At 42.9% G+C, this 18,566-nt stretch overlaps 1 protein-coding gene and 1 long non-coding RNA gene across 5 annotated transcripts in view; both read right to left on the bottom strand.

Annotated features, from left to right (window-relative positions):
• Positions 1 to 4,814, bottom strand: part of ENTREP1 (endosomal transmembrane epsin interactor 1) — a 69,542-nt gene extending 64,728 nt beyond the window's left edge. For both annotated transcript variants that reach the window (XM_081504310.1, XM_081504318.1), the window contains exon 1: positions 4,323 to 4,814. In XM_081504310.1, the coding sequence (XP_081360436.1) occupies positions 4,323 to 4,727 (405 nt within the window). In that variant the 5' untranslated portion in view covers positions 4,728 to 4,814. The remainder of the gene's footprint in view (positions 1 to 4,322) is intronic.
• Positions 4,815 to 5,943: 1,129 nt separating this feature from the next.
• On the bottom strand, positions 5,944 to 17,518 carry LOC145511301 (uncharacterized). Of its 3 annotated transcripts, none has more exons than XR_014057756.1 (4): positions 16,625 to 17,518; positions 10,379 to 10,655; positions 8,130 to 8,325; positions 5,944 to 6,126 (listed from the first exon to the last, which is right to left on the bottom strand). It is a non-coding gene; the product is annotated as an uncharacterized LOC145511301 (long non-coding RNA). The 3 variants fall into 3 exon arrangements; XR_014057758.1 differs by lacking the exon at positions 16,625 to 17,518 and adding an exon at positions 12,180 to 12,570; XR_014057761.1 differs by lacking the exon at positions 16,625 to 17,518 and adding an exon at positions 12,101 to 12,493.
• Between the last annotated feature and the right edge of the window lie 1,048 nt (positions 17,519 to 18,566).

Genomic DNA, 18,566 nt, shown 5'->3' with positions numbered 1-18,566 from the left:
AATAAGCACATTAAAAACACTCCCTTTAAGTTGCTGAAAGTAAGAATGTAAAGTATGGGGAAAGAGTCTTTATAGGACGTGCTAATTCTCAAATATATATTACAACAGGTAAAATACGCCTTCAAGGTTCAGACAAGTGAAGGAAGCCTTCAAATCTCAGGCCCAAGGTGAGACTACTTAGAGGAGTGTACATGGAAAACTATTCTTGAACTATAGTGTGTTTAACAAAATGGTCCTTTCAAATGAATATGTTGCTGTTGTTGTTAAGTCCCTCAAACATGTCCAACTTTTTGCAATCCCATGGAACACAGACCGCCAGGTTCCTCTCTGTCCATGGGATTCTCCAGGCAATAATAGTGGAGTAGTTTGCCTTTTCCTTCTCCAGGGGATCTGCCTGACCCAGGGATTGAACCCGGGTCTCCTGCATTGCAGGCAGATTCTTTACCATCTGAGCCAACAGGAAAGCCACCAGAGACACCTCAGATGAATATATTTGTCTCTTAATTTTGTATCAAATATATGAGAAAACTTTTATTGAAGCTGAAAGATTTGCTGATTTAGTTGCTATAGCAGACTCAGGCATATAATGGTTATTCAAAACTTGAAATATGAGGATATCTTTCTACTGTGTTCTTACGTGGGTTTGAAGTAACCTTAGACTTAGGTTGGCACTGCCACTCAACTACCTACTTTCATATGCCAGTCAAAATTCTGAGTGATAAATAAAACATTATAGCCATACAATGGATTCTCATTTGATTATAAACAAGAATGAAGTACTGATGCTTGCCACAACATGGATGAACCTTGAAAATGTTATACCAAGTGAAAGAAGCCAGTCACAAATTATTCCATTTATATGAAAGGTTCAGAATAACAAATACATAGAGACAGAAAGTAAGTAGTTGCTTGCTGATAAGGGAGGAAGGGAGAAATGGGGTGTGACTACTAATGGGTACAGGGTTTCTTTTGGGAAGTGATGAAAATTTTCTAAAATTGATCGTGGGGGTGGTTGCAAAACTGTAATTTAATAAAAGTCATTGAAATGCACACTTTAAATGGGTGATTTAAGTAGATTTAAATGGAATGTGAATTATATCTCAACAAAAGTGTTCATTAAAAAAAAATTCTGCAGCCTTCAAGTCATAATTTTTTTAAGTTTTCATAAAAACTTTAGCTGTAGTTAAATTAGTTAAAATGTGTTATCAAGCCTCTTCCTTTTAACTATTAAGTCTCTTTCTTTTAGAAATACATTGTGAAATATTTAATGTTGAAATTACAATAATGGAGATTTGCCTTAAAATAATCCAGTGGGTGTTACAAAGGGGGAATGAGTCTGAGTATACAGTGATCGTGTAAGTATTGATAACTACTAAAGTTGGGTAATGGGTCACTGGTGGAGGGTGGTCATTATACTATTTTTTCGACGTGTGTTGAAATTAAAAATTTTCACAATAAAATAGTAAAGTGGAGTGAGGTTCTTAAGACTTCCTGGTCACTTCTATGCTATCTCTCTAGTCCATTTAGATTTTCTTTTTAAAAATACAGATGTATGGAAATACAGATAAAATAATGTGATGTCTGAGGTTTGTTTCACAATAACATGGGAAGTGAATCTGACAAACGGACTAGAAAGCATGCTGAAACTAATTTCTACCCTGCTTGGAAAGCCCATCCTTCTGGAGTTAACAGAACACAGAAGGAACTCCCTGGTGGTCCAGTGGCCAGGACTCCACACTTTCCCTACCAAGGTCCTGGGTTCACTCTCTGGTTGGGCAACTAAGATCCCACAAGCCACCCAGTGGAGGGGCAAGAGGAGGACAGATAGAGCCAGCAACAGAACCAGGAAGAGGTACAGATAAAACAGCCCAGTGTGCAACAACTGGGTTAGGGGTACATGAAAATTCACTGTACAGTTTTTGAATAAGTTTAAATTTTTCCATAAAGAAGAATTAAAAAAAAAAAAAAAAACACCTCTCACACACATAAATTCAAAAGGTATGCTACTTCTGAGACTCTTGCCCTGCAACAGCAAGAGAGTTATGGGACTTCAGGCCATTCTCAAATTCTATTCAGTTGTTCTGGACATGCAGTATCTGTCAGTTCTGTTATCACCACAAATTCTGAAGAAAACCTCAGAAACAGGCCACCAAAAATAACAGTTGCAAGTTTCATATAGAGTTGGGGGACACAGGGTGGAAAAAGGACCCTATAGAAGAGACTTAGTTTCAAATCACTGATTTTTCCCTACTCTGGTTTGCTGGGTCCTGGGGACAAGAACACGCCCAGCCAGCAGGCCCAGACTAGCATCCTTTACCATCTGATGCGTACATGTGTGCTAAGTTGCTTCAGTCTGTGCCCACCAGGTTCCTCTGTCCATGATATTCTCCAGGCAAGAATACTGGAGTGGTTAGTTCACCAAATCTAACCATGGCTCAACTGACATCTAAAATGCACTTACCTCTGATACAATTCACAATAGTACACTGATTTAGGGGTTTAATTTTAGGAGAGAAAAAATAGTCTTCAATAATCCTAAACTAGCTATCTTTGACAAGACAAGAGATTATGATTTTACAAAGAGCAAATCCCTAAAATGTATGCAAGAGTCACTTCTGGCCCAGGGTATTTAGAGAAATTAAATGCACCCATCATTTGGCTGAATTTAGTCTGACAAGTGGACCAAGGAGCAAGACAGATCCAACCCCCACCTACCCTGTTGAGAATATTCCTCTTCATGAAGTTTTAAAGAACTCCCAGAAGCCTGTGGGAGAGCCCAAGAGCAGGGCTAGGAGGGGGGATTTCTTTTATATGTTGCACAGATTGTGAATTCCACCCACGATAGCACAGGCCGTACCACAAGAAGATCATCCACCATCAAAATATTTCAAGGAGAACAAACTGGCATCAGTTTAAGTATAAAAACATCAGGCCAGGCTCTACATACCTAATGTTCTTACAGTTCTTATTCAAACAATTACTTTGGGTTCAATTCATTCTCCCTATAATCTTAAAATTCTTTGGTTCCCATGCGGCTCCTTGATAAAGAATCCATCTGCTAATGCAGGAGAATGCAGGAGACCCTGATTGGATCTCTGGGTGGGGAAGATTCCCTGGAGGAGGAAATGGCAACCCACTCCAGTATTCTTGCTTAGGAAATCCCAAGGACAAAGGAACCTGGTGGGTTCCATGGGGCTGCAAAGAGTTGGACAGGAGTGAGCAACAACCACCACGATATTCTTAAAATTGTTCTTCAAAGTGGGTTTGTGTGGACTTGCAAGGGCCACCCAATGTTTTTAGGTATCCTACATTCATTACAGATCTCAGTAAGAACTATAGGCATTGCCAGGCTTTTAGATTTAATTTAGAGAAAGGCTGTTTGCTTTACATATTCATCTTCCACAATCACTTCACGAAGACCTGTTTCCAAGTCTCTCAATTCCCAACAAACCTCAAGATACTGGTTGCCTTGGAGGCTGTGAAATCTGTAGGAGGCAGGGATGCTCGAGGGCAGCAGACTTTTGCCCCACATCAGCCTTCTCTGTTGGAGGTGCCACTCCGGTAGGGCCAGTCGCAGAGCCGGGTAGACATCGCTAAGATCATCCACGTGATGGCTTCCTGTTCTTAAGAATTAAATTCTGCCTAGCAGTTTGTGTGGCTCCAGGAACCCAGGGCGGGCCTAGGGCCCTCCTTTAACGACCAAGTACACGGCGAGTTAACACACACTGTTATTACCTCTTGAGCTTGTCCGCAAACACAGTGGAGTTACTCTACACCAGATACTTCATGTTTACGTTTGCCTCAGTGCAGAATAAAACAAGTGACATGCCCCAACCCGTCACTTCATCCATCCCACAAATACCCCTACTGTGTGCCTGGCACTGCTGACAAATTGGTAAACAAACAGATCGAGAGCCTTGCCCTCCCGGTGCGGACGCTGTCAGCGAAGCAAACACTCAATGGCTGAAAGAAGTTTACTCATTTTCTTCCCGCTTTTTTTTTTTTTTTGCCACCGACCCGCATCCTTCCAATCTCGCCAAGGGCTGGAAATCAAGTTTATCCTATTAGTTTGACAGGAATAACAAAACCCTTTAGCCTACATGGAATAGACACCGTTCAGGTGCAACACAATTCACCATGGCACTACACTCTCTTTATGTCTTTTTTTGTTTGTTTACACCTCAACGGCCCAAAAACTTCAACCAGTCTGAGAGGTTCTCCTCCCCAAATGCAGCCCTGGGGCGATCAATCACCAGGCAGTGGAGGGAACCGGCCCAAGACCCCTGCTCCCGCGGTGAGCGGGGCGCGCGCGCGGCACTCACCGAGGAGCCGGCCCAGAAGGGGCACGAGTTCTTCACCTGCGGGGAGCTGCTCAGCGACAGCGCCCCAAAGCTGAGTGCCACCATGCAACAGCCCAGGATCAGCTGCAGCAGACCGAGCGACAACAGCAGGCGAGCGGGAAGCAGCGCGGAGCCCGGAGCCCCGGCCGCGGCGGCGGCCCGGCGGGAGGAGAGAGCAGGCGGCACGGCCAGCACCCCGGCGGCGGTGGCCCCGCAGCGAGGCCGCGCCGGGGGCTGCAGCGCAGCCCGGGGCCAGCGCGGCCGTAGTGGGGGCAGCGGCGGTTCCTGGGCGGCGGCGGCCGCGGCGCCTGGGCCCCCGGCCTGCGGCCCGCCGGAGAGCCCGGCCACCGGGCAGCAGGAGCCCGGGAGCACCACGGGCAGGGACATGGACAAGCGGGGAAGGAACGGCCGTTGGCAGCGGGGAGAGGGCGCGGAGCGGAGCTGCCGGCGCCGCGCTCGGACACGCGGGCGGGCTCAGACGCTGAGGGGGCGGGAAGAAAATGCGCACGGCCCAACCACTTGCTGCCGCAGCAGCTGCCGCTGCCGCCGCCGCCGCCCCGGCTCCGCCGGCCGCACCCACCTGCCAGCCGGCGGGTCGGCCTCCGGACTCCCGGGCGCGCCCCACTCCCACACCCCGCCCCCCACACCACGCGCGCCCTGAGGTCCCGCCGCGCAGCGCTTGCACCCTTTGGGACCCCGCCAAACCGGCGCTCTCTCCCGGGGCTCCAGGAGAGGTGCCCTGCCCCAATTTTAAAACAGGTTCCCTCAGGCGAGGAGGGAACTGCGGTCTAGGCGGGGAGGTACCGACAGCCGAAGGTCTAAGTGCCCCCACCCGCCAAGCTGGGGCGCGACAGGAACGCCGCAGGAGCGCAGGGGACCCTAGCCCCCTTCCGGTCCAGCCCCGAGCGCGACTCTGGCGACCTTTCATACGAAGGGAGTCCGGCTTTAAACTTTTCCCCCGCCTAGAGGAAGGATGGCAGGAAGAGAGCTGTGGGTGACTTGGTGGGAAAAGTCTAAGCCTCAGGGTTTCGGGAAAGGACGACGCAGAGCCAAGTCACCGTTCGCGTGGGGCTTCCCGGCGCTGACTGCTCTGCAGCCCTTCCGCCTGGGAAGCTGGGAGGTGGGGAATGAGGGGTAGGGGTGCTTTCCTGGCACCAACGTAGGAGCAGGCAGGAGGCCAAAGTTTCCTTGGAAGTATCCGGCATCCAGAAAGAGAACCAACGGCCTGGAGCGTTGGCAAGGGTTACATATACTCTGTGGCCGTCTCACCTTGACTCCTGAGCTGTATTAGGCATCATCTGGTAGAACATAGAATCCCAGACTTTCAAAGAAACGGCCTCATAAAATTCTAATCTGTTTATGGTAATTTTTAAAATATATTTAGAACTTGAAATGATTCGCCTTTGTAAAATTTTATTTTCTAATGGTAGGAATTCTTATTGTTGAAAGTGTTCTTATATATAAAATGATTATAATAGATTTTTTCCAGGTTAAGAACCAGAGCAGTGTCACTCTGCAGAAAGTCAGTCTCAGTATTAGGTGAGTAATAAGTAAGGGAAGGGTATTTTATATCCTCCTGCCCACTAAAGGCAACGTGTATCCGTTTTTATGCTCTGCTTACAAAGGCTGTATTTATTTTGTTCATTACTTATTGCAACTCACAATGTAATGCACTGCCAATGTGCATGTGTGTTTAACTGTACACTTTTTGAATTATTAAAGCACCTGTGATTAATAGTCTCAAGGACTTCTTTTACAAACTCCTCTTGGAAATAAACTTCAAATCCTGGAAACAAAAAAAGGAGTTGTCATTAAAATAAACGTTTGAAGTTGTGCTTTCATGCACTTTAAAACATCTTACAGTACATATTCTTAAATTGCAGGTAATGTTAAATTGAAAGTTTCTCATATGCCAGATTATACATTTTGACTTATGCACAAGCTTAAAGGTATTCAATTTTTAACATTCTACTACATTGTGTAATGTAAAAAAGTCTAATTGAGTCTTGAGAAACTCTGTCAGCTAAGTCTATTCCGCTGGTCAGTCTCTGACACCCGAAACGTACTGTCAAAAATGTATTCTTTGGGTCTGTGTAGATTGGTGCTAGAAATCAGATATCCTCTTTTCCTTTGGATGTTTAATGGCTGGAAAGGGAGAGCTCCAGGAGAGCTGGTGTTTCTTGCTGTGGATGCCAGTTCCATGGGTGAGACTCATTCTGAGAAAATTCATGGAGTTGTACTTTGTGCAGTGTTCTGTTTTTTACATTTAAATATTTTCAAATCTTTCTATGTACTTTACCCTTAAATTTTTGTCTGTTTCCCTATATAGAAACAGATGACAGCAAAGGTAACTAAAATCCATAGATACTTTTATCCAATAGCTTCACTTATTTTTTCAGGCCACTAAACCTTTTCCTAAGCTGCTAATTAAGAGTTGTTGCACAAAAAGAAAAAAAAAGGGTTGTTGCACAGCAATTTTCTTTTATGTTGTTGTTATTGGCCATATTTATAGCTGTGAGATTCTTTTCCATCAACCCAAATCCATGAAACTTGCCCCAACTTTCAAGATTATGCCAAATAGCACTCTTGGGTATTTGAGCTTTGGGTTTTATAACTCAAGATTGATTCTTTGCATCCCCCCAAACAATTGGTTACAGTAAGTCCTAAGTTATACCTGATCAGGCTGAGTTGTATATTACTAAATTCTTATAGGATGATTGAGAGTCGCTGACTCCATGTTGGCTTAAAAAAAATTAAGTGAGGATTTTGGAAAACAGTCAGGCAATTCCTCAAAAGTTAAAGAATTACCATTTGACCCAATAATTCCGTTCCTCGGTATATACCCAAGAGAAGTGAAAACATATGCCCACAAAAAGCTTATACACAAATAGCATTATTCACAATAGCCCAAAAGGTAGAAGCAACCCAAGTGTGGGTGAATGGATAAATGAAATGCGGTATTATGGATGAACAGATAAACCAAATGCAGGAGAGCCATCCAATGGGATATTTTCAACAATATAAAGGGGTGAAGTACTGGTTCATGCTACAACATGAACAAACCTTGAAAACATCATGCTAAGTGAAAGAAGATAGTCCCACAAGATCATATATTATGTGATTCCATTCATGTGAAATCTCAACAGCAGACAAATCCATAGAGACAGAAAGTAGATTAATGATTGCTTAAGAATTGGAATGGGGGGAGTGGTTAGAAGATTGAATGGGGGTTTATAGCTAAAAGGTCAGGTGAGTTTTTGTAGTGAAAAAATCTTTTGAAGTCTATTATGGTGATGATCGCACAACCTTGTGAATATACTAAAAACCAATGAATCGAACACTAAATGGGGGAACTGTATCTCAATAAATATTACAGGTGAATCTATCATTATCTCTTAATAAAGCCCTTACTAAGACATATTAATAATAATTAAAATAAAGACAAACATGTGGAAAATGTGACCAGGCATTTCATTAACGTGGGCGAAAATGCAAGGAAACAGTGGTTGTAGTATATTTTTGGGTGGAACCCAGCTGCCAGCTTTCCTCAAATCAAAGCCAAATTCCAAGGAGAAATTTACATCAACTTCTCCCTTCAGCATACCTCATTTTCCGCTTCCCACACTCAAAGCCTTTTCTGCCCAGGAATTCAAACTCTCACTCAGGTTACACTGGACACCTTTATACAAACTCCTCAGTGCTTCCTACCATTTCCAGAAGCCCCAACCTGTCAGCTAATTAGAGTGCTAGGAGAAACATGTTCCCTGGCAACCTGCCTCCAGTACTTACATTTTATGAGAAGAGCTTCTCTGAAGGCGGCAGAGTGGAATCCAGAAGTCCTTTAATTTGGTGTCTCTGGAGCAGCTTCTCTAAGTATGGTCCATGGACTAGGGAACCACTTGGAAGGGAACCACTTGGAAGGTAGGTTGAAATGCAGGTTCATGGGCTTCCTTTACACTCACAGAACCTGACAATCTGGAGGGAACTGGCAAATTGCATTTTAACAAATTTTTAAAAAACATGATATAAATGGTAGTAGTCAGACTCAAGAATCTTTACATTTGCATTTTTATATGGGAGGGGACTAGAAGTAGCTTAATAGTTGGAAAGGATTTGGCTTGAATATAAACTTAGATGTAAATATGTTGGAGGGAGAGGTTTTGCTGGCCCCCAGCCAGGCATTGCTGCCCAGGTGATTTTTATGCATAGGAAGGACTGAAACCACTGGTTCTGCTGGAAAGGGGACAAAATTAGAAGCCAGACATCCCAGGTTCTAGTCCCCCCTCCACTCAGTGATCTTGAGCAGCTCCAAACTTCTCTAGCCTCTATTGCTTCATATGTTTCAGGTGCAAATTTGTGATGCTTCAACTGCCTGAGGCTGGACCATGTGATCAGTTGGAATCCCCAAGGCCTGCAATTTTGAAATTCAGCCATTCTTATCACCATGATTTCTCAGGTGATCAGCATGAGAGCAGAGACCAAGGAAAGCAGGTGTAGTTAAACTTTCAGACCCAGAATACCCAGGACAAAATGAAAAATGCTTCATTCTAAACTTTAAGGCCTGAAGTTCCATGGTCTCATGTTTTTCCCTGAGGTACAATTTTGAATAAGGATTGTGTCCAGGAAACTGAGTGGCAACTTGCATTATAAAATTCACTTTGCAAAGAAAGAGCTGTGGATTTTTTTTCTAATTAAGAGAGAGAGAGAAAAAAAAAATGGAAGAAAAGAAAGCAAGCTGAGCATAGCTGGGTAAACCAGGTACTCTTGTTTTTCTGAAATAATGGTACAGGTTGGTTGGTAAGGATTTCTAATGCCACTGGCCCCAAGACAGACTTATCTATTAAACAGAAGGGCTGCAGCCATACTTTTCTCTTTGAAATTAAATACTGAAGAACTTGTTATAATGCAAATCTCACAAAATACAATTCAAGTCAATTGCTCTAAAAATTATTTATGGCTTATAATTTTCTAGGAGAAATAAGCTACACATATATATGTAATAAACTGTGTTTTATAAGCGTGTGTTTATGAGAGAGAGAGAGTATGTGTACATTCGTGTGTGTGCATATTGTGAACCCTTGTAATCTCAGAGCTTCCTGGTTCAAGTTTCTGTAGACATTAAAGCTGTAATTCACCTTTGAGCACTTTTGAAGAAATCTCTTGAACAAATCTTTTAGTTATGCCAAATGTGAAGCCTAGAAGATGTTTAGGAAAAACCTGGAGGATAACAAGAGAGGCTGTCCTTGCCTGGTGTGAGCAGAGTTCTCACCCTCCACTAAGGGCCTCTTGGTCTGAAGTGCTTGTCAGACCACCAAGGGAGCTTAAAAATATATACAACTTCTCCTTCATCTATTCCACTCATCCCACACCCCCCGTGCCCTCTGACAACCACCTCTGAATAGGTGAGGAGATTAAGAGGTACACATTCCCAGTTACAAAATAAATAAGTCACAGGGACGTAGTATACAGCACAGGGAATAGAGTCAATAATATTGTGATAACTTTGGTGACAGATGATAACTAGACCGTGGTGATCATTTTATAACGTATAAAAATATTGAATCTCTGCTGTACACTTCAATAAAAGTTAATTATACTTCAATAAGAAAAAAATAATTTTATATATATGTGTGTATCTATATATATAATTTCTAAGCCCCCAGTTGCAAAGATACTGATTTATACGGTGTGTGTTTGGATAAGGTCCATATATACTATATTTAGTAAAAGTTCCCCAGAAGTTGGAGATGCCCTCAAAAGCTATGTCTCAGAGACCAATATACCTGTATGTGTGTGTGTATGTGCATGTGTGCATGTATACATGCTCTTCTTTCTAGCAACTATTTACAGAAGATAAAACCTTGGGCCCCCAAAGACAGTCAGACTATGGGTGTCCCTGCCTGTCAAACTAGAAGAGAGAGCATGAGGGGGATTTGGCCTGGGCTTCGCGCAGCCCATGTGGACTGAGCTGTTGATGTCCCTGTGTGTACATTTAGGAAATGTACAGATTCTATGGATTTAAAATCTTAGCCACTGACCTACTGAAAACCACTTAGTCATCCAGGAAGAAAAAGGTGGGGTCTCCTCTGCAGGGAGAGGGCATGACTGCTGCCAGCCCTCCAGGAGAGGTGGTACCTGGGACAGGAACTGAGAATAGAGCAACGTGGAGCTCAAGATGCAGGAAGAAGAGCAACCCTGTTCTCTCTCTCAGCCTCCTCATAACACTAGCTACCGGTCTTCATGTTCTGCTATGACCAGGTTTGCGTGCATTATTTCTAATACATCTCTGTGAGGTAGCTCCTTGGCTGAACTGGGCTGGAAAGGAAGAGAAAGAAGCAAAAGAAAAATCATTCACCTTTGAGCCTCTTTTGCTCATAGTCGCTATCTATCTTTCAACCGTGCAGAGCACAAAAATAAGTTGCTCTCCATGAAATGGTGTGATACTAAATTACTCTCCCATCTCTTCTGATCTGACGGGCTGCTCTTGATAACAGATGTGGGTTCTGTGCATTCAACTGTGTGCTTGCACACCTTGTTCTGATTTTATAAGTAAGTATCTTGACATATAGGGCTTCCCTGGTGGTTCACCAATAAAGAATCCACCTGCCAATGCAGGAGATGCAAGTTAGATCCCTGGGTTGAGAAGATCCCCTGGAGAAGGAAATGGCAACCCACTCCAGTATTCTTGGCTTGGGAAATCCCATGGACAGAGGAGCCTGGCAAACTACAGTCCAGGAAGGTTGCAAAAAGTCAGACATGACTTAGCGACTGAATAACAACAATAACATTTTGACATATATCAGTCTTTTATCCCAGGCTCATTTTTACTTTTGGGCTTTTAAATGTGCTGTTCTCTCTGCCAAAAATACTGTTCCATGCCTACCTCCTTGGTGCCCAACTTACATACACACATTCTCCCAGGATACCCCTACTGATCCCTAGGTTACAGATTGGAGCTTCTTTGCTCCACCAAAAAGTTGTCCTTGACATCCCCACAAGGCCACCTCCCCCACAGAGGCCAGGTAGAGTGAACCTGCTTTGTGCTTCATTTCGCTCTCTACTTTGCACCATATTGTGACTGCCTGATTTCTTATCTAGATTCCTAGCTAGACTTTGCATGTGGGAGGTGGGGGTGGTGCATTGGAGGTGGAGGGGTGTGGGGGAAGGCACATAATAAAAGAAACTTCAGAGACACTGGAATGCTCTACATCTTGATATGAGTGATAGAGTCTCAGATATATACATGCATAAAAATTCATCAAGCTGTGTATTTAAGATTTGTGTGTATCTCTGTATTATAACGGAGAAGGCAATGGCACCCCACTCCAGTACTCTTGCCTGGAAAATCCCATGGATGGAGGAGCCTGGTGGGCTGCAGTCCATGGGGTCGCTAAGAGTCGGACACGACTGAGCAACTTCACTTTCACTTTTACCTTTCATGCACTGGAGAAGGAAATGGTGGCCCACTCCAGTGTACTTGCCTGGAGAATCCCGGGGACGGCGGAGCCTGGTGGGCTGCCGTCTATGGGGTCTCACAGAGTCAGACACGACTGAAGCGACTTAGCAGCAGCAGCAGCAGCTGTATTATAACAACCACCACCACAACAACAAGGTCAGGATACGTGAAAAAACTGTGTGCTCACTCATTTTAAAACTAAACATTAACCTTAATTAAAATTTTAAAAACAACAATCTGATCTCCCAGGAGGGCTTGCCCTAGATCACTTGCTCAATAGAAGAACCAGTCTCCTGATGCCCACCTCAGAGCTGTTTCTATTATGCTACGTGGAGGTATTGGGTCAGTGTCATACACATGGGGGACAGAAGTTCTGTTCCAACCTGGGCAGCATGGTGACTCTGGGTTTATATAGCAATCCTCAAACCTGGACACGTCATGTGGTATGAAGACTCTTAGGACACCCCTGATGACTCAGAGGCAGTGCGGTTTGATGAAGGAGCTCTGGATGGCAAATTATTGGCCTCTTTACTAAACCAGGGCCTTTGTGCTTTTGTTCTATCTGGAATGCCCTTCTCCCAGGTATGTCTTGTCCCCTATTTCATTCACTTTTTCGAGAAATCACTCCTGACTTTCTTATCAAATGTGGCACTTTCCCACCTCCTTCATTCTCTATCCTCATATTCTAGATTTCTTCATGGTACTTATCACCATCTGACATTACATTGTATATCGTTCCCATGGCAATATGACAAATAGAAGCTTCATGAGGCCAGGGACTTTGTGTGGAATAAGCCTATATTCTCTCCTAGAGCAGTGCCTGATAAATATGAATCAATAAAGTTTTATTGAATAAACAAATGATCTTTGTTTTTTCTCTCACTTGCTATGTGATCTTAGACAATTACATCACCTCAGTGGGCTTCAGTCTTTTCCATTAATGGGGAGTGGGATAGTGGGTGGCTAGGGAGGCGTTTAGACTGGATTGTGAGCATGGTTCTTTCCAGTTCTGACATATAATTCCAAATGCCAGCATGCAGAATGCTCTCTTCTCTAAGTGCCTTGGTCTCCTTTAAAGAAGAATATTCTGATTATGAATCATCTCAATGTGAAAGTACAAAGAATGGTGCGTTTGTATCTGCGTGTGTGTGTGTAAATGAAGCTGAAAGACAAGCCAGGGCCTCACAGCCCTGGTGTCAGGCTACTTGCCACCCACATATCAGGTGTCCCACTCATGGCGGCTATGTTACATGTCAGCCTCAGAACTTTGCCCCAGAGAGCAGAAGCTGTACCCCTCTTGAATTCACAGGTTCTGCTGCTTAGAATGTGACTAAGGATGAGCTTGGCTATGACAGACCTCTGAGGGGACTAATGTAACTAACAAGCAAACCATCTTTGCTGGGATTGAGTGGGTGAGTGGAGACCTAAAGTGGGAGTGACGTGGGGGTGGGGAGTAAAGGGCAGTGATGCAAGGTTTTCAGTGTTCTTGGAAGTGGTGGATGGATGCAGTCTGAGGAAACCTCTGGGAACCCTGGAGGCCACTGACCATGAGCCTTATAAACAGAGACCCCAAGGGCAGCATGAGGTGGAGGGATGAATGCTGCACTTAACCAGAGTTAAACCTGAAACAGATCCAGGAAGCAGTGGGCTATGATGCAGTCTTGCAGGATACCAAGAGTCAGAGAGAGTGAGAAGACAGACAATGAATACACATACATCTCATGTTTGTGTAAATCTTTCAAATACACCAACAGCCATACTGAGTACTAAATTTTCACTCGAAGAACTTGAGTTTCGGAGACATAGACTGACTTCCTTGAAGACAAACTGCAAAGTCAAAGCAAAAACCTAGGCCTTCTGATTTCTATTTCAGCCTCTTTCCCAGTATACCACAGCACTATTTTGGGCACAATGTTACTCATGATTCAGAAAACATGGGAGAGGACCTTCAAAGAACTGAATTAAAGAAGCCACCTTCAATTCTGTCTCGCCTCATTTCCAGGGACTTTGCTTAACCATGCATTCCCAGTGAGGGCTGCCATGTTCTTGTCTGACTCCGCCCTCAACTGGAGATTGGGTCCGGGGCAGACACCTGATCTGAAGGGGCCCTCCCCACACCTTCCCTTAGGACCACAACTGGTTGGTCCATTTCGACAGAAAGACTTCATCACTGTGATTGCAAGACAGACAAACCCATATGAAGTGTCCAAATTAAAAAGTAGGATATTCCTCTCATATCTCCTAAAAAGATGTTTGATCAAATTCAGCATCTAGTTATCTAGTGAAAGAAGCCAGTTACAAAAAAGTCCCACATACTATGTGATTCCATTTGCATAAAATGTCCAGACAAGGGAAATTTATAAAGAAAGTAGACTAGTGATTGCTTAGGGTTGGGAGGGAATGGAGACAAAGCCAAATGGTATGAGGTTTCTCTTTGAAGTGATGAAATGTTCTAAAATTGACAGGGTGATGGTTGCACATATCTGTGAACATACTAAAAACCACTGAATGACACATCTTAATTGGGTGAATTACACTGTATGTGAACAATTATTTCAATCCAGTTGTTTAAAAATCCATTTCTGATTTTTAAATGGCATAACTTTTTAACATTATATCTATCTCCAATCATCATTAAGAACATTAAAAACAGTTTCATTAAATTTATGGAAAAGTTAAGAATGTCCATATCCTCTAATTTCTAGCTAAGCAATGACAAATGTTTGGAAAAAAGAATAATTATGATTTCAAATATATGACCTATACCTGGACAGAGTAGGATAACCCTATCTGGAACATGAAAGAAGAAAAGAATCTATCACATTCAAATACCTTTCAAGTTAAATTTTAAAAATTATTTACATAGCATAGGTTCCCATCAGTGTTGAACTGTATGGAAAAAAAGACATTTTTGTGCACAAAAATCAGGTAAGTGCAGATCCAATCAAGTGATCATCTGGGTTGGACTCCTAGACTTTGTGAGCAGGCAGAGATTCAAGTATTTGGATAAACTGAATCTAGCTAGTGGTCTAAAGGAAAGTGAAAAGTGATAGTCACTCAGTCATGTCCAACTCTTTTCGACACCATGGACTGTAGTCCTCCAGGCTCCTCTGTCCATGCAATTCTCCTGGCAAGAATACTGGAGTGGGTTACCATTCCCTTCTGTAGGGGATCTTCCCAACCCAGGGATCAAACCGGGGCCCCCTGCATTGCAGGTGAATTTCTTACCATCTGAGCCACCAGGGAAGCAGTGGTCTATATGAGCCACATTTCTTTCTTTAGTATTGAAGTCATAGCAAAAAAAAAAAAAATCCAGCTGTTCAGGAGGGAGGGGACATATGTATACCTATGGCTGATTCACGTTGATGTATGGCAGAAACCAACACAATATTGTAAAGCAATTATCCTTCAATTAAAAGTAAATAAATTTGAAAAATAAACAAAAAAAGGCAACCTCAGCATGACAGTGGTGTGAGTTCGAAGAAACACTCTGGACATCTGCAGCTCCAGGCTCACACACGGCCTTCATTTCTAGTCATCAGTAATCACACTTAGCTGAGATGGCACCATATCTCACCTAATTTTAGACACCATCATTTTAAGTTTCATTGAGAAAGACTAACTGCTGCTAATTAAGGTGCCACTGATGGTAAGACACATCCCAATTTCAGAGGTGTTAAAATGTGAAAAAAAAGCACATCTTATCTTGGAATATGATAAAGTTTCCTTAGTGAATGAGCATCTTTTAACCCTGGATGATTAAGAATTAAATATTCTGAGCTCTCTGGAATTCTATTAGTATTCCCTAGTGAGTGCATACGTGCTCAGTCACTTCAGTTGTGTCTGACTCTTTGCAACTCTATGGACTATAGCCCACCAGGCTCCTCTGTCATGGGATTCTCTAGACAAGAATACTGGAGTGAGTTGCCACGCCCTCCTCCAAGGGATCTTCCTGACCTAGGGATTGAACCCGTGTCTCTTATGTCTCCTGCACTGGCAGGCGGGTTCGTTATCACTAGCACCACCTGGGAAGCCCATTCCTCAGTGAGCACCAGGTTTTAATTCTGGGAAGATTTAAAACTAAGCATTAAAAATTTTAAGGGAACCAAAATCATGGTATTAATACTTGGTGTTTAGAAAGACTCTATAAAGATTTGATATCCTATATGTTTGTAATACTGAAGATACTGCAATTCTTCTCTAGGAGATATTCCCAACCTAGGAATCAAACTTGGGTCTCCTGCGTTGCAGGCAGATTATTTACCATCTGAGCCAATAGGATAGAGGCTAATACTGAAGAGAATTTGGTGTGTTAGAGTAATAGCCTTGTAAAGTCAGTTTAAAATATTCAAGTTAATAACTAAGTTAGATTTACGATATTACGTTGAAATCCCAACAAGTTCATATGCAGAATTGGAATCTCAGACTTTCCTTATTTATAAGGCTAATTTACTGCATTTATAAAAGTTATCTTCAGAAAGATTGGTTTGTTTGGTCAAGCAATTATGGTTTATAAGAAACTCACATATATTAGATTGATAAATGATGTTTGAAATGTTGAAACCATTTCATTAACTGAGTTTTCAAACAGACCAAACAATATTTGAATCACTTAAAAAGTGATTGTTAACAATTGCAAGATTACAGATAGAACTAAACACTCTGTAAGAACTAGAACTATAATACATTGAGAACAACTTGTTTAAATCAAAAGTAAACTTCTGAAGAGTCTTTTCTACAAATAAAACCCATCCTCAATGTTACCAGAAAGCTTGCACTGACAGTCCAGAGGGGAACATAACTCCAAGTAGCCAATCAGAGATCTTACCTAGAATTTTTCAACTGGTGGGGTGAGGGAAAGAGTCTTTGATGTGAGCTTGGAGTCCAGAGTCTTGCAAGCTGCCTGTAGTCTTGTCTCGGGCTTCATGGAGAACCTAGCCTGCGTGGGAGTGGAACTGATGGGCAGAGAGAAATGGAAGTAAGACTCAGAGAAAGAGTGAGAGTGAGAAGAAGGGGAAGGGTAGAGAGGAAGGGAGAGAGCAAGAGAGGGTGGGGTGGTAGTGGAATAAACTGTGAGATTGGGATTGACATACATACTCCACTATGTATAAAACAGATGACTAATTAGAACATACTGTTTAGCACAGGGAACTCTATCCAGTGATCTGTGGTGATCTAAATGGGAAGGAAATCTAAAAAAGAATGTATACATGTATACATAAAACATTCACTTCACAACAGAAACTAACACCACATTGTAAAACAACTATACTCCAATAAAAATTTTTAAGAAGAAGAAGCGAGAATAGTCCTGCTCACGTTCAACTTCTAGCAGTTCTTCAGGGCCAGCTATACTCAAACTTCCTGCATTCAGGGACTTCAACTCTTCCTTCAGTTACCTGAGGGACCTGATATCTTTCCAACAAAATCTCCTTTTCCACCTACTTTGATTTGGATTTCTGCCTCTGGCAACACAAACATATTCAGTATTCAATATTCCCAGGTGGTAAAGAATCCACCTGCAAATGCAGGAGACATAAGAGACAAGGGTTTGATCCCTGGGTTGGGAAGATCCCCTGGAGTAGTAAATAGCTATGCTATGCTAAGTCGCTTCAGTCGTGTCCGACTCTGTGCGACCCCATAGACGGCAGTTCACCAGGCTCCGCCGTCCCTAGGATTCTCCAGGCAAGAATACTGGAGTGGGTTGCCATTTCTTTCTCCAGTGCATGAAAGGGAAAAGTGAAAGTGAAGTCGCTCAGTCATGTCCGACTCTTAGTGACCCCATGGACTGTAGCCTACCAGGCTCCTCCGTCCATGGGATTTTCCAGGCAAGAGTACTGGAGTGGGGTGCCATTGCCTTCTCCGAGTAAATAGCAACCCACTCCAGTATCCTTGCCTGAAGAATCTCATGGACAGATGAGTCTGGCGAGCTACAGTCCTTGGGGTCACAAGAGTCAGACAAGACTGAAACGACTTAGCATTTTCCCAGGGACCTTGACAAATTCAGGTAAGAGCTATATAGCAGGAAAACCCAGCTCACAGAAGAAGAGTTGTATTATAGTCAATATTACCAAGCTGTCAATAATGAACAGCCTTGGGGAATTCTGCAGTAATAAAACTTGTATTTAAGCTGCTTATCATGTATAGAATATTAAACTTCCATAGTACATGAAAATTGCCTCATAAGCCTAAGTGTATGAGCTAAAACAATAAAATCCCTAAAAGGCAACACAGGAGTAAATCTTCCTGACCTTGAGTTAGGTGATGATTTCTTAAGTGCCAAACACTAAGTGCCAAAATGTTTGGTTATGTTCTGCTCCAAATTCCACTACAACCACTAACAAAGTGCACACATTGAATTAACTGTGTCAAAATAGTTGTTTTCCTTACAGCCTCATCATCTTGAATTTTACATTTCTATGGCAAAGAGTCAATAGAAAGTGTCTATTTTCTGAAAACAAGTTGAACAGCAATCACCTTGCCTTTGTGAAGAACCATACCATGTTTGGTTTTCCCATTCCAAAAATAACAGAAAATTTTGGAGATGGTCACATGGCAAGGAACCAAGCACTGGAATGTAAAACCTTCTTGTCTCTTGTGGAAGGCTCTTGAGTCCTTAAGTAGTTACATTCCAACATCACAAGGAAGCTGAAGAGGGCAAATGCAGTGAGGAGAGTGTCAGAGGCAGCCCTGGCATTCCTCTCCAGGGAGACACCAAGTTTGGTCATGCCCTGGAGAGGTTAGGGTGCTTTGCAAAAGGTGTTGCCACT

The sequence above is a fragment of the Giraffa tippelskirchi genome, chromosome 1 (assembly GCF_054371585.1).
Source record: "Giraffa tippelskirchi isolate mGirTip1 chromosome 1, T2T-mGirTip1v1.2.pri, whole genome shotgun sequence".
Classification (NCBI taxonomy): Eukaryota; Metazoa; Chordata; class Mammalia; order Artiodactyla; family Giraffidae; genus Giraffa; species Giraffa tippelskirchi.
Note: the sequence above shows the minus strand (reverse complement) of the source record. Positions and strands in the feature narration are given on the sequence as shown.